Source organism: Syngnathus scovelli, chromosome 3 (assembly GCF_024217435.2).
Source record: "Syngnathus scovelli strain Florida chromosome 3, RoL_Ssco_1.2, whole genome shotgun sequence".
In the NCBI taxonomy this organism is placed as follows: domain Eukaryota; kingdom Metazoa; phylum Chordata; class Actinopteri; order Syngnathiformes; family Syngnathidae; genus Syngnathus; species Syngnathus scovelli.
The window spans coordinates 22772653-22795005 of NC_090849.1; the positions used below are offsets into that span (position 1 = coordinate 22772653).

General features: G+C 43.3%; 1 protein-coding gene across 4 annotated transcripts in view; it reads right to left on the reverse strand.

Moving 5' to 3' along the window:
* LOC125994410 (sperm-tail PG-rich repeat-containing protein 2) overlaps window positions 1-22353 on the reverse strand; it is a 50120-nt gene that overhangs the window by 14566 nt on the left and 13201 nt on the right. For 2 of the 4 annotated variants that reach the window (XM_049763748.2, XM_049763751.1), the window contains exons 12-14: window positions 14229-14391; window positions 13384-13488; window positions 8674-10680 (exon numbers count right to left, since the gene is read on the reverse strand). In XM_049763748.2, the coding sequence (XP_049619705.1) occupies window positions 10493-10680; window positions 13384-13488; window positions 14229-14391 (456 nt within the window). In that variant the 3' untranslated portion in view covers window positions 8674-10492. Of the gene's footprint in view, window positions 1-8673; window positions 10681-13383; window positions 13489-14228; window positions 14392-22353 lie in introns of those variants that run through there. The other 2 variants (XM_068650298.1, XM_049763750.2) reach the window with 2 other exon arrangements.

Consider the following 22353-nt stretch of genomic DNA (forward strand, 5'->3'; position numbering starts at 1 on the left):
ATAAACAAATTGATTTACATATGCAGCCATTTTGTCCAAATTAAAAATGGGTGTTTTGCGCCGTTGTGGGTGTAAGCACAGCTGACTTCCATCGGTTGCCAGCCAATCACAGGGCACACAGAGACAAACAACCATCCGCACTCGCACTCACACCTAGGGGCAATTTGGAGTCCTCAATTGGCCTACCAAGCATGTTTTTGGAATGTGGGAGGAATCCGGAGTGCCCGGAGAAAACCCACACGGACACGGGGAAAACATGTAAAGTCCACACAGGGAGGGCCGGAGGTGGAATCGAACCTGCACCCTCCTAACTGTGAGGCGGACGTGTCATTCAGTGCCCCACCGAGCCGCCCACAGCTGACTTGATTTGCCAAATAAATGATGTACTCACTGAATTAAATGGACAAGTTTTCAGATGGGTTTGATGCACGCCATTGCTAATTTATGAATTTATGAACGGAAAGTTTAGTTGACTTTCAGCCATCAAATGGTCAGGTGTGCTGGCCACAAGTCAAAGGAAAGGCCCAAAGTGCGCTAGAACGCGCAGCATGATGCAAAGCAGTCTGCCAAATTCCTAAAGAGGCCAAATGAGGCTTGCATCGGCACGAAAATCAAGATGAGCCACTTTTTACGCTCCAGTGCAGCTGTGCCGTCTACAAATACAGAGCCGTGTCATTTGTTTGGAAGGCAATAAAGACAAAGATCAAAATTAGAAGTTGAGGGGAAATAAGGTCTTAGTAAATCAGATTTCTAAAAGAAAAATCCATATTGCGAAATTAAATGGGATTGTTTTTTTTCAAGAAAAGTTACAATGTAGAGCAAATTGTCAACTATGTCACATAGAAGCTATTAAAAAGTCATTTTTACACACCATGTCCACTTTGAAAGAGCATTAATTGACAATTTGGCCTTAACTAAGATCCTACCACCTTCAGATTGCTCTGATGTTGTTGCTTCCTATTATCTACTCTTTCGTGTTATGTGTTATTTGAGAGAGTTTCTCCAAAGTTTCTGAAGATTTGATCAAAGACAAAAAGTTTTTCAGCAGACTAATGGTGTTCTCCCGGAGGCTGGACACACGCGCACAACAGGATTTGGCCACTGCAACTTTAATGCGCGCACACACACACACACAGACACACATTTGGATCTGAACAGCTTGTCTTTGCGACGACTACACCGGTCTTCACGCAACATTAAGTGGGTCTAATTAAAACATGAAGCAATATGTTGTTTTGCAAGCATTACTCTTTTTTTTTTCTCTTTGCATCCTCCTTCGTGGAGCCTTAGGGAGCACACCTTGAGTCTATTTCCCAGCCTGTTGTCATTCTTCTCCTCCACTAACAACATGACTAAGACGATGCTAACCCTAGTACACACTAGATGCAGCTTTCAGGATAGTTGTTTCTTTTCACCTCATCAAAGCAAACTGTTTGGAAAACACCAAAAGACGTAATACAGCGAAACCTCGTTTATTATGGAGGGAAACGTTCCAAACACACTGCATTAGGTGCAAATCCGCACTACGTGATCAAATACACTTGTAGATTAACGACTCCAGCAAATTTTGTCATGCCAAAAAAAAGAAAAATTGTAAGCATAAAATGTTAAGAAAATGCGGGAGACTTTGTGAGCTGGGGCCGACAGCAGCTTCTAATTTGTGTGGCTTGCTGTTCTCCAAGTGCATCTGTGCTCGTTGTTCTCCCACGCAAAATTTGATTGCCGTAAAATGCCTTTATTTGATTTAAAAGTTTTATCAATTTATCAATTTTTGAGCGTTTTCAATTGATGTGATTTGTTCATTATTAATTAATTGGATTATTTTTTAAGACAACTGTTCCGTGATGAAATTATTTTTTCATGATACTGAAATGTATTCATTTGATTATTTACATTTCATTTCAAATGATCACAACCACATGAACACAAAGGAACGATTGAAATCCTGAATTTGACATGTATGTCCCCCTCCTCTCTGGAGTGTGTGGCTCCACATATGGCCGCGTGGAATTAGGCAAATCACTTACAATATGTTCACTGGCACGGTAAAGACATTCACAATATGGCTTATACGTCGCCCATGTGGCACAATTTAAATGCCCTGCGGTGGGGGGAAAAAATATCCTCCAAATCGAGAAGCTACGTGAACAAGATTATAAGTACGATACGGCGGAGGACAGGATTCTGCTAGTTTGCAGCACCAGGTAGGACTATTGTGTTAGCCTTGGTCGTTCTGTATCCCGCTCTGCCCCACTGTGGTATGGTGTTCCACAGGGTTCAATTTAGGGGCCCCTGCTGTTTTCATTGTATTTGCTGCTCCTGGGCTTCATCTTACTTGTATGACAGTTGCCAATGTTCAAATACATCATGTTTATTTTAAGAACTTTTCTCGTAGCTAGACAGCATGTGGCCAAGTAAAGGGTGGCTTCCCCTGGTCAGGTCATTAGATTTCCTGGTGCCACAGAACACCTGGCCGGGTTTGAACACCGGGCGGTCCTGGCATTAGCCCGTATTAATGCAAATGTTGTGCTACAGCTGGTCGGGGCGAGGAAAAGGGCACTTCCCGCGTCAGATCATTAATTCCGCCCACAGAGACGAGCTTGGAAGGGGAATAAAAGTACACCCGCAGGCGAGACGTTTCTCCAAAAAGAGCCCGCAAGAAAATGTTATTTTCAAGAATAAAGGCTTACGATTGTTTTTAAAAATGCAGTACAGCTACATACATGTTATATTCTTTCAATAAAAAAGTAAGACGCACGACACGAAAAGACGATGCGGATGGATCCCCTTCCCAGTTTTATACTGTATAGTCTGCAGCATGACCCGTGGTGCTTTTGAATCAAAAAGTAACGGAGGGTCACATCCAAATTTTGTCGACTTCCTTATTCAGGTTTACATAAAACCCTGGTCAACACTGTTGGCTCCGATTCAAATGTGAGAAAAAAGCTGAGGTGCAACAAAACGCCGTCCATCCATGACTGACCGCACAGTTGTGAGCACTGCGGGCGAGAAAAAAAATGAGTATCTTTTTGCAATGAAACACTTGAGAATCCCTTACGGTGATCAGTAGGGGTCAAGGAGAGTGGAAGCTAGCGATAAAGATGGAAATGTTGGGAGGGAGTGAAAGAAAGAGACATCAACACCCCCCCCCCCCCCCCCCCCACACACACACACACACACACACACACACACTTGGGCTGTGGTCTGGGCTACCTGTCCTGTTCCTGACATCGACAATACTCAGCCTTCTGGCAAGTCATCAATCAGTCACACTCTGACAAGCTGGCGGAACTGAATGCTCTGTCTGTGTGTGTGTGTGTGTGTGTGTTGTGAGGATTGAAGGGCGTGAGTCGAGTGTGTATTGGGGGTGGATAGGGCATATTAGGCAGGTGAAAAGATGAGTGGAAACAGATCGAATGGACCCGGGAGAAAAAATGATGGCAAGGAAAGGGAGCGACAACAGAGGAGACGGTAAGAAAGGCATGCGGGAATAAATATATATTATATATGTAGATATTTTATATAATTTAAAAAAATTGGGGGGAGAGAAAAAAATAATTTAATAAAGACATATTTTTACAAAACAATTTGCATTTATCTTACTTTGGGGGCATTTTTGAGAAAGTAAGTCAGAGTGGAAAAAGTGCTTTTCAAGAATAAGATTTTTTAAGGGGATAAAAAATGTGTGATGATGCTAGGTTATTTTGGACAACCAAACATATTTCAGTCATTCAATTGCCTCTACTGTACTCATTTTTGGACGTAGCGTAGCTTGAAATCCCTTCAAAGCGCCTTATCGTCCGGATGAACATCGGTACATCCCCGCAATAAACATTCCCTCGTAAATCACAGAGGATATCTATTAAATTAGCCCCACAGCCAGATCAAATCAGGCATAATTGGTTAAATGCATTATACTGATTAATCGCCTCGGCGAGCCGTAATAAAGTAAAAGGCAGGATGAGCACAAGAGATATATATTCTTTCTAAGAAATCTTTACAAATGGCCTAACGAAAGCCCCCGCGGCTTGTCCGTCAGTCCGTCGCTCGCTCTACTCTCGCTTTTGACCGTTTTGAATCTGGTGGTAAAAGCTGCGTCCAAACATCTTCTCCTGTCTAATGGAGGGGCTTTTAGAAATGAAAAGAAGCTTTATTGTCCATTCCAATAAAGGAAACAGCATTCTTCTGTTCCAAAACACTAAACGCTGACAGGTCCTTGTCTTCTGAGTGACGCTGTCATTACGAAGCACTTTAGAGAAGGATAAACACAAAACGTCGCTTTTCAAATGCCATGTATAGTATTTCTACTTTTTACATTGAAAAGGCTTGGGGCAATGACAGTCATGGTCATTTGATAATTAAGCACACTAAACAACCCCTTATTAATTATGCTGACATTGTTTTATACGTAAAGTGTCAGCATTAGCGTCGAGCTAGCTACCGGCTGCGAATTTTGACTAGCAAGAGCCGTCAAACTTCTTTTCAAAGGCATTTGAAAAGGCCGAAATGATTCATCAGGCTTTGATTCTGACAACATGGCACAGTCGCAGGAACTGTTGATCAATTTTTAACCAACCCGGCAGTTTTATTCAGCAAAATCGCGACTGTGGTCCTGACGTCACTTGTAAAACCCTCATGCCGGCTTTAAAAATTGATTTCCTGATCTGAAGCTGTAGATGTAACAGTCATGTCCACTGTTCACATCTCATAGAATATGACGCAATCATTTGGCCAAAAACAAACATTAGTGCCACTGCATCCCATTGTTTGAAAAAGTCATTAGAAAAGAAACAAAAACAAAAACGAGCCGCCTCCCTCGGTCCGCACGCTGCGGAGATATCTACTGTTGTGATGGATTAGGCTTTTACCAGAGTTTTTTGGCAACACAGTGTAAGTATTCTCTTTCATGAATAAAAGCTTTGAACAGAAAATCAATCTGCACTCTTGTCCATATGCAGCTTTCCACTCCGACGGCATCATTTACGTCCCCCCCCCCCCCACACCATACTTAGAGTTACATTTTTAAAATTACAGTGCAGATCATGCTTCAAGTGTGTCTGATCGGTCCTCTTAAAGGGTGATCTGTCTTTATTTGAGTCAATCTAGCATTTTTTTTAAAAAATATTTTTGCAGCAGACCGATTCGATTTTCGGTTGTAACTTAGAAATGAAAGCTGTTGATCTCTTGATGTCAAACCTGAATGTTTTCAGTCTGGAGTAAAAAGAAAGGAATGGACCTCAGACATTCAATACATACATTGATGGATGTGAATGCAAAAGATTCTATTCAAAGTGGAACAAGGTCGGTGAGAAATGACTGCTTGGAGGCCCAAAGAACAAACTCCTTCTGCATTATTAATACACCGATATAAAGATTCCAACAAATCTTGTCAGTATGGATAGAGCTCACAGACAAAGCCGCGGCTGCACCTATACATACTTAAGAGTTCAAATCCTGACAGCTCGTCTTTTCAAAGAAGAAAAATTTAAAAAAAAAAAAAATACCTCCATGCATCGCTTTGCTTGTGAAATCACAAAATCCACTTGACCTTCACCGTGTCGCCTCGAAGGCGTTCCGTGGCGTCCGTCCATCAATCTCACACAGCTGAGAGACGAAGAACTGGATTAACTTCACATTTCTTTTTCGAGAGCGCCCGCTGTATGCTTCCGGGGACGCGTAATTATCGGCCTGTCGGTAGGGAAAGGTGACAGCCGCGTCACTTGCCCATGTGGAGAATTCAGTGAGCGAAGTGCAACTAAAGAACACATTTATCCACCGGTTTATTCTCATGTTTGGCGAGGGCTAGCCATTTTCTTCCTTCTCTAAGCCAACTTTTCACATTTTTGATGTATTACTCTTGACAACCCTTCTTAACCTTGCCGCTTCACTCCCACTCATTTTGTATTCTCTTCAATCAGTCATCTTAAAATCAGATTAATCAGTATGTTGCTATGACGAGCATAACTACAGGTTGATGACAAAATATGACCAAACTACCGTAAATTTCGGACTATAAGCCGCAACTTTTTTCGCAAATTTTGAACCCTGAATTACGAGTTTTAGCTGGTGCGATTTATAGTCCGGTGCGGCTTATAGTCCGAAAATTACGGTATTTTGTTTTAGTGGTGTGCCAAAAGATTGTTGTAATGTAAAATGTGTGTCTTGGCTTACACGTAAAAGATGAGAAACACAGAGTTAGTGATTCCAACTTGGGAACAAATTCAGTTACATCATCGGTGCAGGAATGGAACACGAGACCGCGATACAAAATCTTATTTACTGAATCTCATATCATCCATTGTGTGTTTTCATATCGCTAATGCTTGGCAAAAGTACGTCACAGAAGACATCCAGTCTACAGCCATCGTAATCAAGTCATCAGCTACTCCACTACACGAGGCGTTCCGACTCAGTCGAGTTTCAATATCAATCATTGCGGATTTGTTTGTATGCTTCCTTTTAAATCACAGCCCCCCCCCCCCTCCGCCGATGATTCACTACTTTGCATGATTTGCCCCGATACAAGGACGTCGCCGTGTTTTCGACAATGAGCCTCGGTAATGACGTTGAGGAAAAACATGGAAATGAAATCACACGTCTATTCTTCAGCTACGAAAAAGACGGTAAAAAGGAGCAAGAGGAAGAGGCGGCGGAGGCGAGCGTACAGGTAAATCCGATTGAAAAGGAGACACAGGAGCTGGCAGCGGTGTATGAGTGGAAAAGAAATAAATCACACGAGTGAGGAAGAAATGATATACTGTGGAGAGGGATGGAAAATAGATGGAGAGGGAGGGAAGGAGGTGGGGGGGGGGGTGCCGGTGAAGGCAGTGGGAGCTCCGAGGAGGAAATCAGCTGCTTTCTAATGGACGCTGATTACATCTCCTCCTAAATGTCAAGTATATTTCCATTTAAAGTGGCTCACCACGCTTAAAACGGAAGGAAAGAGACGACCAGCTACACTGCACAGGTATGGGCGGAAAAACTGCATTGGAACATCAAATTGGAATGAAAAATGCTGCCCAGTTCAAGTGATTTCAAAATTTAACAAGGAATTAAATGTTTTGCTCTGTGCTTCTTCACGGCACACTAGCTAGCATTGTGCTTTCTAAGCAGCTAAAAATTTGGCAAAATGTAATCATAATTTACTTTTACGCAAGTTTATTTAGAGAGTGTACCACAAGGTTTTTGAGCCGTGGCCCTAAAATTTTTAAGTCACGGGTCACTGTGCTCCTATATAAAAAAATAAAAATAAAAAACATGAAACCAAAAACAGCACTGCGACTTGTCAATCGTTTCAAAGTTTGACAATTCTTTTGTTTTAATCTACACAGTAAACAAATAGCTCAAGTGTACCAGGATGAAAGCCAAAGCGCCACTGTAGCAGAGTGCAACTGAACGCCATCAATAAAACACGCATGCACACTTCCCTCCTCATCCTCCTCCATCATCGGGACCCGCCCGCAAATCTGCTCTGAGCCAATGACGCGTGCACTCCCACCAGGGGTTGGTGTGGGGGCTCCGCACACCGACTGCCAATCAGGATCAACGTAGGAGTCGTGCCCCAAAGCAAAAAGAGACAAGATGGATGAGTGGCCCCGGGGCCCCGGGCGGCAACTGGCGCAAATGCAGCTTAGGGATAGATACAATATGTCACAATATAAGACACAAGTGGTGGGAAAGTCCTAGTGTGTGTAAGAGTGTGTCTGCGCGCGTGTGTGTGTGTGTATATGTGTGTGAATATGTGTGTGCGTATATGCAAGAAAAAAGTCACACTACTTAAAAGATTTTTTTTTTTTTCATCAAAACGTTTTTCTGATAATACCATAAAAAATATTTGAGGGTAAAAAAGGCCCATCTGCCTAGGATACCGTCTTCCAATTGGGGCAAAGTTGCTTGCATAGTATGGCTGCTTCCAACCAGGGGGCGCTACTGAGCAAGTTTGCATAGGTCTTTAGTTTACATCGGCGTCTGTGAGGTAAAAAAAAAATTTCATTTGACATCCATCTCGCTCCTGTGCTCTCGTCTGAGCCGCCCTTGTCAGTACTCGTTAACCTCCACACGTAGTCTTTTCCCCCACTATACTGTACTGTTATTCTTTCCTTTAATTAAAGACACCAGCTAATCTTGCTTCCCACCGCGGCGTTGCCTCGTGCCTGTCACCTCCAGATGATGGGCGGCTAAGTATAGAGCTTTTCATTTGCATGTATCGACGCCGCGCGTTATAAGGTCAACGGGAGGGATTGATTTAAAAGCACTTTGAGCTGTGATGACTTTCACTTTTTGACAGAGAATTGCTCGTGTGGGCGAGGACCAAGCGGCAGGCATCTATACTTAGAAAATCATCAGTAAGGCCTTCACTCCTCACGTAAGAAGTAATATCATGTCGCAGGAAGTCCAAGCATGTCTTTGCTATTAAAAAAAAAAATATTAAACCCAATTAGGTTAAAAAAAAAAAGACTCAAGCTCAACATAGGTAAATTTTCTGAAAGTCAGTCAAATGCAAGCATTTTTTTTTTTTTATCTTGAAGAAACTTTTCTGGCAGACATATTAATGTAAACAATTAAAAAAAAAAAGCAAAAGAAATTAAATAAAACACTGTAAACAATTGTAAGGACTGAAATTTAATGTAAACGATCAACACACACTTTAACACAGAAACAATTATGCTAAAGTTGAGATGTTCTGGATTTTAATATTAGAACGCACGTGACAACAAAACAAAAACATGCTATAAAGACTGGATAAAAGGAGAAATACTTTAGCCAATATTTTGTCTAAATCCACTTAAAATAGTTGTGTTGCTGTCAAAAGAATGTTACATATCTTTATTGTAATATATGTTTGTTTATTTATTTATTTATTTATTTATCTTGCTTTGGAATAAAAAGGGAAAACAACATTTTTATTGGACAGTGACATCATAAAAGTGTGTCTGTATTGCTTTGTCCCCTAGTAAAGTCAAGCTCATTTGCATACAGAATCATCTTCCCTAAGTGGCTACTCCAGCAGCTGTCTGGCGTTTGTTAACCAATAAAAAAAAAAAACTGATTAACCTCCATTTTACAGTTATCAAGAGATCTATTGAGGGGAGGGCGTCGAGCTGATTAGATTAAATAATGCCCCTGCCTCGGAGACAGAGCCCTTTAGCAAATGAGGCCATAAAAAGAAGCCTTTTGGATTCCCGACAACAATGAAATCCGGGCGTCGGGATGACACACCGTACGTCTTTGAGCCCGCACGAGACGTCGCTTAGTGGCCCGTTGACGCGGCAGTGCGCCCGTTTGAACATCCGTCACTTTTTTTACGGGCCCCACTCTGTTTGCATATTTTCCCAACCAATAAACAACATGAGTGATGTGCAGCGTAATGCGCCGTAATGGAGATTTATACAATCGGTCGGTGGTGCGGGAGACGGTCCGGGAATCAGGTGGGGCTGGGTCCGTGTGATTTATTTCCTTTAATTAGATCGCTGATGTAAAACAGCTCACAGGGATAAAGAAAAAGAAAGGTAAAGACGACTCTCAGGGGAGGCGTAAATACTAGCCGACTGTGCTCATCTTCCTCTGCTTGTACACAAGCTTGCATTTATTTACAATGCCTTTGCAGTGATTCGCAAACATACATAGCACTAGCGGTATGCGGTCTCCCTCTAGTGGCGAGGGAAAGAATCACTGCACATGTACAGTTCGGTTGTATTTAACTTTAAGTTCAAATCAAAGTGCGTCGGTGAACAAAGTATGTTCCAAAGTTTAATGTTTGACTTCAGTAGGTAGGACCCTTTTGAAAAATCTGCATCTCGCCTTCCTCATTATTTAGCCAATAATTTGAACCTGGAGCCGACAACTTCAACTGCCATTATTTCCCGGGGGTAAGTAAGAATTTTGTAACGCTTGAAGTGTCAATTAAAAGGCCACGTTGTGAACCTTCTGAGTTATGAGTCGTCCACGCAACTTTGGTCAGCAGAAATCTACATAATGAACGACACTGTGATTTATGTCCAATCGGCAAATAAGGCTTTGGACCTTTAGGGGTTCTAATTGCTTTTTTTTTTCCCCCCACCCTTGAATTGTCTCTTGAGTTACTTGTCATTAAATAAAACATGACATGATCCCTCAGGAGCTGCTCGGAGCCTATAAAAGCAATATGTTAGAAAACCACCTTGCAGCTTTTAGATTAGATGTTTAACATTCGAGTCATTTGGTTGAAACAATTTTCCTCAAGATAAGCTGCGCAAACGGACTTATTCAAAGTTAATAACGAGATTTCCTAAACCGCTTCCTGCAATCATGGGGAAAAATAGCATGTTTTTCTTTAAGCAGAAACTAAGAGCATTACAAATGTGCAGACAAATTTATGATACATTCAAGGTAATCAATGAAACATGATCAGTTACATAGTCAAACGTTTACGAACAACGCACAATTAATTAGTTTGCATATTTGTGTTTTTGCTACATGTGAAATGTTAAACGGTGTGTGTAGCCTACCCCGCTTAAGACATACTGCTGGCGGCGAAGACGGTATGGCGAGGAACAGCATGGACGCTTTTTTGCTCCGGCAGAGGATGGGCAGCTAGGCGAGAGGATTGTTGAGGGTGGCGTTGAAGGTTCTCTTCAACACTGTGTTCATCATGCCCGGACTCAGTTGGACACAAACGTGACCGATTTTGAGTCACATTGGCTGTCAGGTGGATAAAAATAAAAATTATAAAAGTGTTCGCTAATAACCAAAAAAAGAACCGTATAAGTATAGGATTCATGACAAAGAGCAATTTTTGTTTGTCCGCTCAGAGTCAAGTGAGCTCCAGCTACTCCTCGCACTCTAGAAAATGGACGAATGTATCAAGAACTGACGAATCTCCCACCCACCCAGGAAGTGCCTGACAAACCACTTCCTGTGAGCTATCAAAACCGTCACGCCTTATCCTCCCGCTTCCGTGACCTCCCGGTGATCGTGCACATCATCAGCATGCCGGAAAGGTGCTATCTGGGATTTAGGCACAAGAGGCCAGAGCACTCAGATCTCCCTCTTGATCCTGATGGGAAAAGGGTAGCGGGTTCAACTCCCGGTCACCCTCGAAGGGGGTGCGCTGGAGGCGGATGGTTAAGAGCCCCTTTGGAAGTGACGACACCATCGGCATGGCAATGATGAGGAAGATTATGGGATGTTTGGCTGGGTCAGAGAGGGGAGAAGGAAAAAGGGGCTCTACGCGGGGAATGGTGTTAGTGGGTCAGAACACAGTCGTGCTCACCAGTCTTTCCCACGACACGCACATGTAGTACGAGACACGGCAGCTACGTGAGCTAATATAATCAGCGCAATAAATGCCTATATTATTATTAACATCGCCCGCACAATGTTGGAAAACACCGATTGGGTTTTCGGCATGCGTGTTGCATGCGCTCTTGCGAATCAAGCTGTCTCCGGTAAGAAGAGCGGATTACGCTACATACTCTATCTGGATCTGGCCGTCCATAATCGCTTCACGTGCGAGCTTTTGCGGCTTCGCTTACTCAACACAAGAAGTATTTCTTACTAAAGGCAACTCTTTCACTCCAGTTCAGTATATGGCGTTTAGCTCTCTAAAAGCTGCCATTCCGTGTAGTCATTAGGTGACACGATACGTGGCACCAATACAGAATAGGGTCATCTTGTCAATTTGTGATTTCAAAGGAAGGTAACAGAGCTGAAAAAGCGGCAGTCGGAAAGAGAATGTTGGAAAGGCAACATTGAGAAGCTATTAATATGTCACACCAGCGGCTTGCCTTCACTCGCTTCTGTGTAAAAGGTAAAAAGATCAAATATTTACATGTTCTAAACTTACGGCCACCTTTTGTAGAGTTTGGTACCGGTAGAGGATTAGTGGTGAGACGAATATCTTTTGCATGCCTGCTTAGATATGATCTACCATTAAGAGGTCCATGACATTCGCGCATCACTAAAAGTGTAACACGAGCGAGGTAACCTGGCCTGAAGAATCTGGCAGTGGGAATCGTTAAAAAAGTCAGTCGACAGGTGTCGTACCTGGGAGCCAGCGCAGAAAACTTGGCGGGTAACCAACACCGAAACCACCTTTTCTAGAAACACACCGTCCGTCCTTTCATTTAAACTTGCTTGTGCTCGTTTTGTACTGAAGTACGAGGCACACGAGCACGCAAGCTGTTAAATGAAGCCCGACCAATAAGAGTGATGTTATACGTGGGGAAAGGTAATCAAGCCTACCCGCCAGAAGTAGGCGACTCACGTGGCGCGCCGGCGCCCCTAAATGAGCTCCATCAGCGAGCTAATGCAGCTCAAGAAGGCAGCGATAGCACATTACAGCCACTTTCATAGACGAGCGCACACGAGCAAGCGTTGATGCTAATGCCCGAATAGGTACGATCCCCCCCCCCCCCCCCCCCCGCATTGCCATCTGCTCGCCAACCACCTCTTTCAGCTCTGCTCCTTCTTCCTCCCACCTTTACACATCCATCCCTCGCGCCGCTCTCATCTTTGCCCGTGCCGAAAGAAAGGCCCGCGGAGTCGAAACGTAGCCGCAGTCACGAGGCTAATTACTGAGTGGCGGGCTTCGGCACGCCTGTCGCACGAGGGGTGAGGAAAAGGCGGCTGAAGTTAAATTGAGACAGCGTGTCTTTACTCCAAAACACAATCTCGTGATATCTAGAGCGGGATAATCGGGTCATATTGGAGCGTTTGTCTTTCCTACGCAACCAAAGTTAGCAAAGGCTCGCTTGTAGCGTGTCGCTAATTAGCAAGTATTCTGTGATAAGGGCTATGTGAATCGGAGCCAATAATCGTAAATGACGAGACGTGAAAAAATACGTGACATGACACTGAAGACAACATAAAGAGCAAATAGAAGACATCAGTGACACAATCCGATGCAATGTAAAAGGAGGAAGCTTGCAAAAGTCAATTACGACAGCCGCTAGGGGGACATGTGGTCACAGCGAAGCAAACGCCTGTCAGCAATGATATTCGGAGACTTTTTGAGAGTTTATTCCGACGGTTTTTACACAGAGGCTTGGGGGTGGTGCGAATTGAGAGCTGTGTGATAACGCCAACGTATTAGCATACACGTGTCTTTGATGTTGACTGCTCAAAGTCAGCGAGGACCGCAAGCAACAAGCGCTCTCGCGGCCACCCGGGCTGTTTGTCACCCAAAGTTGTTACTTCCGTTAAAACCCAAAAAATAAGGCCTCAATAGATTTCATTCACGTTTCATTCCAAACTTGAAAGTGCGCCATCCTTATTTTTTTTTTCCCAAATTTTGATTAATTCCTTGCAAGGGTATATTTGAAAGAGCTTAAAATTAAAGGCTTCTGAGCTGAGACACATCCAGGACACGTACAGTATTTGAATGTGATGTATGACCTGGTTTACCTGGTAAGCGGCAGGTCTTGGTGGTCTCTTTGAAGCGCTCTTCTCTGGAGGCCATTAGAGACATTGGAGGCGAGGATCTCACACTTGGCTTATACTCTCCTGGACCTAGTCAAGCAAAAATGGCTTTTTTCTTTTTTGTCTGTCTTAAGATTGTATACATAACAGTGCCGTTTGACAACACATTCTGACTTCAAAAACACACCATGAGAATTTTCTAATTTTGCCAACATATGGCATCCTGAAGGGACTTTATGTTTTTATAGTTAGCTTCCTTTAGAATGATGAATATAATGTTCCCTAATGGTCCATACACCGTGGGACCTATTCATATATGCAAATTCAGTAATGGAGAAAATGATTGCGCATGTGTGCGCGACTAAGCACATTTCAAAGTGTGAGTGTGTGTGCGTGCATGTGTGTCTATACTGTATATGTGTGCGAGTGTAGGAAACAGCACAGCAAACAGTGCAAATCTATTTATATGCAAATTGGAATTTGGTTAAACGGTTGGAGGTGCCTCATGGGTTGAGTCCCATGGTGAAATGGGCCAAGTCATAAATTATCCAACTAAGTCAGGAATCTATTCATTTTGAAACAACATTTTCTTCATTGAGACTGTAATTGAAGTCAATATTAGCTCGGAGGCCCGCCGAGATGGCGAGCTAATTGGAGAGTGAAGGGCGGTACTCTCACTGTACTCCCGCTTTTACTACCGCGACTGGATAGATCAGAGATTTTTCACCGCTGATCCATGAAAGCGTCGCAAGAGGTCGCCGGTCCTGTCGCTAGCTAGTGCCAAAATGCATCAGTGTGGAAAATGGTTGGACGGACAGACAGATAGATACCTGGTCCAGTATGCACATTGCATAGAAAGGAATCTGTATGGCGCGGTGCCGCTGACAGGAAGCTGCTTTGTCGTCTTCTGGCTTCTTGACTCAGAGTTGCAACGTGTCCACTCGTCCCATTCGGTGTCTTGTTGATGTTGTATGCATTGGGTGGAGGAGAATCCTGAGAGTAAAGAGTGTCTCATTAACTCTTTTTCCTGTAAATTATGTCATATTTGGTTTGACATTCTGTTATTAAAACAACGGAACTGCTTTCCGGTGCCGGTAGCAAAAAAAAAAAAAAAAAAAAATCAGAACAGAACAACACAACACGTTGGCAATAATACAAACATAGAAGAGGGATTGAAATTCTACTGTCAGCACTGGATCAAAGGCGTCTGCTACAGCCAAATCTGAAAAGTAAACAAGTAGCTGTAGCATCCATTGATAAATCGAGAAACTAAGACGATGGTTCAGTACTTCTGTCCCATAAAAAACAGCTTAAAGCACCAATTCACAGTTTGAGGCATGCGTCCATGCCATGTTCTGCACCTCCTCTGTCTTCATCCATCCATCCATCCATCCATCCATCCATCCATCCATCCATCCATCCATCCATCCATCCATCCATCCATCCATCCATCCATCCAAAACAGAAGCACTAAAGCACGCAAAAAAGTCTCCGAGTAAATGTATGTCTCGGGAAATGCGGTGAACAAGTTTGCTGAATCAGCGGAAAGTGGCGATAATTGGTACGGATATAAAAGACTGGAAATAAAATACACCAAAAAAAAAAAATAATGAAGTGAAAATGAAATATACAGAAAACTATGTTTTGGAGGTTATAAAATAATCTGAATAAAAAACTTAAATATTTAGAATTAAATTGACAAAGCAAAAAAAAAAAAATCACAATTTTGTTGAAGAAAAAATACACAAAGAAAAATTTTTAAAAACCACAGGTAACAGAACACCTTTGGTAATAAATAAAAACAAAAATAATGGCTTATAATAATAATAATAATGATAATAATAATACTAATAAATATGTGTTTATTATTTGTTTCCCTATTTTCAGTTTGAGTCTCCATCGCAGGCCATCTGCTTACTGGAGCACAAAGACAGACTTGTTGGACCATTAGCCAACATATGGCAACACGCTACGTGCTAGCAGAGACAAAGACTTATTTGTAGGCTCATCTTCGCGCTTTCTCTTCACAGAGAGACGAGTGCTACATTCCTAAAAATAACACTGGTAATTGTCACCCAATCATCCCATCTTTAACTCTATTGCGCTTGAATTATTTGAAATGAACAAAATAATGACATGTGAATGGGTGTCACCTAAGAGAACCCGGCTAGCTTCAGGTGAAGAAGAATCGGTCTTGTCGTGTAAATAATTGATGGTGAGGGCCCAATATAGCCACACCATCCGTTTCCACTTAACATCGCAAAGCTGTCATTTAGCTCTTCTTCCTCGCTGCTCTTCAATCTTTAATCATCTCTAACCAGGGCTGTGATTCCACTTTTCATTTATGGACACAGTGGGAGGATGAGGAGAGAAGCACCAGAATGTAAAAACACAATGGAGCATGCACAAAGAAAGCAAAAGAACAAAACACATTTTTTTTCTCCAGATTAGAATAAGAATACCGTAATTTCCGGACTATAAGCCGCGACTTTTTTCCAAAATTTTGAACCCTGCGGCTTATAGTCAGGTGCGGCTTATATACGATTTTTTTCATGATTTTTGTGATGACTTGATCACTTTTATACACTCGCAAAAAGGCTGTGGACCACTGTTGTGCGGTATCTTGAAGAACAAAACAACAACAAAAATACTATTTTGAAACACTACTATGGCCGCTGCTTATTCTGGCTGTGTTGGTTGTGACTATTATGAGCTTTAGTAGGAATATACGCTAGGTGACCTGCGTCAAAGGGCTCTAAACCCTTTTTCATACTCTGCCATGTGACTCAGAGATTACACAAAGCAGTGGCGCTGTTTGGACCATCTGCATTGTATTAAAACCCAATCAATCAGCATTTAAATTCAATTCTTCTGACATTGTGCTCACCAAAAACAAGTTGTAATGAATGTGAACTTTTAATGCATTTTATTCAGAAGGTTACTTTGAACCCTGAGGCTTAAATGGCGGCGCGGCGTATTTATGGATTTTTACGACTTTCTGTGTCCTGTCTTTCTTTGTAAAAAACTCATGTGCACGTGCGGCTTATAGTCCGGTGCAGCTTATGTAAGAAAAAAACTAAAATATCCCTGAATTTTAGCTGGTGCGGCTTATAGTCCGGTGCGGCTTATAGTCCGGAACTTACGGTAGAGTATTGTTGTCAAGAAGATTTGTGACTTGATTTCCCCTTTACTGTAAAGACCATGCCACAAGCATCTGTTCATTTGCATGCTCGCCCTTTCAAAGATTTTGAATCTTCACCGATGAAGTCAGCAAAGCACTCGACAATTACTTGTCAGCCATTAAAATAATGAGGACCATTCCGCCAATAACACTCCACTTGTTTGTTTGTTTGTTGGCTTATTGGAAAAAGAAAGACGCGCGCGGCATTTAGTTCAACCAACAGTGAATATTTTCACCCCCCTCCCTTGCCAACCTTATTCCGGAATAGCCTCTACGCCAGCACAGTTGGTGTCTCATCATGAAGCTGATAAGCATCTGCAAAATAAAAGCTTTTACTAGCTGAGGTACGGTGAGTGTCATAAGACCTTAATGAGGTTGTAGACGCGCCTTTAAATGCCATGTACGAGTGACAGAACATAACGGCTCCGTTTGCATCCTATTCGCTTCATAAGTAGCACTTTAGTCGGGACCGTCATTGCGATGCGGTGCGGTTGTACAAGCGCACTAATATTGCCTGTCGTTAGATTTTGCAGTAAGCAATCAAGTGGCTGTAAAAAGCGAATCCACCTCCAAGTAACGTGAGCTTGGAAGGTGTTCAAGAACAAGTCTCCCCGTGATGAATGCGCTCTATAATGAAGTAAGCTGTCGGTAAGCCTTGGCAGCCACGGCGTCCTGTACAAACAGCGACAACCACAGCTGGAACACAAGCGCCCTCTTCCCCGCCCAGACCCGCCAAGTCCACAGGGCCCACTTGAGGAAACGAGCAGCTCGCCGTTTTCATTTTACATCTTCATTAATCTCGCCTCTCCCTCTTGACGGTCTGTGTGGCTGCTTAGCTCCCAAAATCGTCAACCTGCTCCTGCTCAACATCTGTCTGTATCCAAACACGCAGCTGCTGTATCCAAATGTGCACACCTGTCTAGACGGGCGGGGTGCTGGCATGCGAGGGATCTACGACTCAAACATCTGCCGGACGCAGCTGGACTGAACACGAGTTTGGATGAGCGTGATGAATGAACAAATGAAGAAAATGTTATAATTGTCGCAAGTGATGAGCCTATGAGTGTCATTCATTTTCGTCACAGGCCGCAACAAAGGGATAGTGTCCTTCGGTGGACCATCATGACTGTCAACCCAAATAAACGTATCTAGCGCCTCATATTATATTCAGTATAAGCTTGAAAACAAACTGATGAATAACTAGTTTTCCAATCGGAGACTCGTACAAACTGTTTAAAACAGTGGTTACCAAAGTGGGCGGTACCGCCCCCCTGGGGGCGGTGGAAAGATCTGGGGGGGCGGTGAGGACGAAGGGGGCGGTAGGGGGGCGGTGAGGACGAAGGGGCGGTAGGGGGCGGCAGTCCGAAGTCAGAAGTTGAAGGGGGGGGTAGGGGCGCGTCAGTCCGAAGTCAGAAGTTGAAGGGGGGGGTAGGGGCGCGTCAGTCCGAAGTCAGAAGTTCGAACGTTTGTTTGACGACACGTGCAGTAGGACGAGTCAGTTGACACGGGGGACGGACGACAATTTGTACACAACATGTGCGGTTGTGGGTGGACGGACGACAATTTTGGGGGGGGGGGGGGTTAGGGTTAGGAGGGGGGGGGCGCCCTAGGAATTCACTGGGGAGCCAAGGGGGCGCTAGTCTGAAAAAGTTTGGGAACCACTGGTTTAAAAGGACGTTTTTTTTAAAAGTGAAAACGATTCGCAATGTTTGTTCGATGAGCAATTTGTCTTTGCGGGCCACATAAAATGACGCGGCGGGCCCTTTCTGGCCCCCGCGCCTTGACTTTGACACTTTCAAGGTTGCAACATTCTCCGACACATAGAAAGTGACAGCCTTTACGGGTAAAAACGGCACGGTAATCGCTGAATCTCATTCCGCACGGAAGATGAGAATCAGCGTTGCCATGGCGACAGGCCGGAGGCTTAAGGTAAGCAATCATTAGGACGCACGGCGGCGGCTTCATTTAGCTTAGCACACAAGAGGTGGATGATTGCGGACACGTGGACACAACTACGACTGATTCAAACTCACGCAGCGTTTTGCCAACACCTTCTATTTTTGTTTCTCCACTCTGCTTGTTTTTATAACAGGCAGCCAGCGGGAAACTAACAATGAGCAGCACTTCTTGGCTTGAGGAGATTTTCTCACTTAGAGAGTGTCCACACATCATAAAGCCTCAAAATGCACAACACACAACTTCACCATCTGTGCAGCAATAAAACTTACCAACTTCTTTTGTGGGAAAACTCAACTTTCTGCCGATTCTCATTATTAGCGCTATTTCATTCTATGGCTGCATGCCATTCATTTTAAAGCTATAAATACAGATATTGTAAATTAAATATGCTATACGATATGTTATGGACCAAATTGTTATATTTATGCCGACAACATATAGTGACCGGCAGATCAAGTAAATGCTCTTCCATCAAATGGCACATTATTAAACTGCGCATTCACTTTGTGTGACCTTTATGTTTTTCTAATGTAAAATATGTGTTTTGGCGGAATAAAGGTTGTGCATTAGGAGGTTGGTATCTATTAGCAAGGAAAGAACGTACGTCGGAAATTTACATTCAAAGTGACATTGTCCCTTGTTTCCATTCCGTGTTTACGTTCTTAATACTTGCATGATGTTTTTTTGTTTTTTTTTTTACCAGGAGCAACACTTGACTGGAACAAATCTCATAATGCCACCAACAGACACGCACATCAACACGGCCATATTTCATCCGTCGGCCGCACGTAAACGCGACGATGCCAAGCAGCAATATTAATAACAGTCATGTGTCGCCAGCACTTTCCACTTTATCAGCAATAATATCATTTATGATGACAACGACACTCTGCGCTTACTCAGTGTAACTGGCGGGATATTAAAAGATGGATTTCATTATTATTATTATTACATGTGTCACTCACGCACACACCATGACTCATACAGCACCGATGGTGGGGAAATAATAAGAAAAATAAAGAGTGGGAGAACTTGACAGTTCAACAATTACAGTACAGCCAAACTTTAAGATGTGATGTGATGTCAGTTTAAATTTGACAGGGAAGCAACACTTCAGTGAAGCCTCAGTTTTGCTCGTAGTTATATAGGTTGTACTCAACTTTAGATTCCACAGTAAAAAAAAAAGAAAATGAATATCCAGTGAATAGAAAGGGCAGAATAGTCCAAGTTGTCTCAGTGAAGTATACAAAGACGGGGGGGAGTCCCCTTCATAAAGGTCATATACGTTATAAAAAGCAATTTGTCCGGCGTGACGCTGCTCACAGACACGAATCAGTCACACGGGGTCCGACGAGGCGAGAGCACCTCATTAATGTCAGGGACGTGTGCTTCATTAAAAAGCCGGGGGAAGAAAAAAAAAAAAAACGCCCGGTGCAATATTGCTCTCTGAAAAGTACATTATGGAGAGTCGAACAGAAAGACAGATGTCATAAAAAGAAATCAAATCAGAGCAAAAAGCAAGACTGATGACAAGGACAGAGTATATGAAATGTGGCGGAACATAAATAAAATCAAGTCCAGCAAGGAAGAAAAAGAAGGCGACTGACACCACAGGGCAAGAGACGTATGTTTGTCACTTATTGACATTCTTTTCATTGCATTTTTATGACACGCGGCGCTACTGGCAACTGCGGCCTCTATTTGTGGCAGACCAGGGACCAAATGGACTTATAGATTCACAATGGATTTTACTGTCAGGTGTCAAAGTAATGATGATGCCCCGGGTACTGCAGAAGATTCACAAACACACACACACACACGCTCCAAGTGTGGCCACACATAGAGTGCATGAACTATGAACTCACGCAAGTTCAAGGATTTCAACCCAGAACCTCTCACGTGTGGAGTAGCTGCGCTAACAACTATTATTAAAACCAATTTTTCATTCATTTATTTATTTATTTTACATTCTCTGGACTGTCATGAACGGCCAAGTGACAATCGCGCGCAAGGACGTTAGCGTACATCTTGCTAGCATACCCCTCACCCCGGATGTTATTAAAAAAATCCAAATCCTTATGCTAAACCTTCGGAAGCAAAGTTACAAAGTTATGTCACTTGTCTCATGGCAAGAAGCTACCCGCTCAAAACTTCTCTTGAATTCATAATTTGAACAAGATGTTTAACTAACTCTATGAGGCCTAGCGAGGCATACTGTAGCATCGGTCGCTTTCAAAGGGCGAGTAATTTTACTTTTATTTTCCAGCAGGTTTATGATTTCATTGTCGAATAAAAGATTTGCCGACTCTTATTGTTCCTTTTGAGAGCATTTGAAATCAGAACAAAGTTGGCCCAGTGCCCGCTACTGTATTACCCAATTGAATTTCTGTCTCTCCAATCAAATTGGGTGTCAACAATTTTGCTATCCGGCTATTGTCCTCGCCGGTGAGCCGGCCTGCCTCTCAGTTGCGGTCCGCGCCGACCGCCATTCATCTGTGCGTAAGTGGCGGCAGAATGAAATTGACAGCAATGAAGAAGCAGAAGAAAGGCAAGCGGGGTAAAAAAAAAAAAAACGACAAAAGAGCCAGTGAAAGCTTGTGTGCGCCGTTGCTCGGGGGGACAGTGCAATGTGTCACTAATCTATAGAAGGCAGAACCCATGCCACAGCGCCTCAGGGGAGAACATCGGTCCAAATTAAATTCTTCACTCGCTGTCTCCGGGCGCTGCCTGCGGGTGTATCCCACGACCTCGTTGGAGAAGAGGCCATTATGAGGTGTGGAGAGCGAGAGAGAGAGAGAGAGAGAGAGAGAAAGAGAGAGAGAGTGGATGGAGGCAGGTAAAAAAAAGCATTGATGTCAGAGAAGAAAATAAGCGTGGATGTTTGATATTCCTTTTTTTTTTTTTTATGCCGATACCAAGTGCTTGAGTAGTCACCGATACCAAGCAGCAATACCACTGGTACTTTTGATGCATGAAATATCCCCCGAAAAACAATAACACATCATTTTAAAGAAAGGCCTTTGCACTTCTGTTTGCTATTATGCTTTTGATTTGTATTCTGCAAATTAATCTGACAATGATTGTGGATTAAAAATAGCGGATTTGGAAGATAAAACACTATGCAAATGATTACGAGTGCTGGAATAAAGCAAACAAAAGATGCTGCGAAATGAAGGAGTAGCTATCAAAGAGGAAATATTAAAGTGAGTCTGATAACAGGTGTGCATTGGCCATGTGCAGACGTCTTGCTTCAGTCAACGTGACAGAGAGCAGCTTACGTACTCGCCGTTGCCGTCACTTCGAACATGAAGCTTCTCGTCGCACATGAAACAGATGACAAGAGACGGGGAGAGTGGGAGACGGTGCCTTCATCCTTCCTTCCGTGCCTTCATGCGTCGTCCTATGCCTGTCTACGCCGCCGCTTCCGGAATATGGCTCCCCTTTTAATATCGGTCCCTGCGGGGCCGGTGTGGGCGTCGCTGCGGAGACGGCCTTGGCTACGGCGCGGCATGCGGCTAACGACTGCAGCTACCGTGTCCCCGGGCCGGTTTTCATTAAGTGCTCATCAACGAGGCTCTGTGTGAAGCCGAGGCACGTGGCCACTCAGGTACACGAGCTCTGGTGTTGATGTTTATGTCAATCGAGCAAGCATTTTAGTGTTTGGGTTTTTGGTTTTCTTTTACACTGTTTGCTTCAATTTATTTTGTACCAGAGAAGGCCTTTAGCGCATCCGCCCACATCAACCTGGACGCTCCTTCGCCTGCAAGCGCTGCAAATTAGACTCGCAAAACGTAAAAAAAGATGGAGTTGCTGTT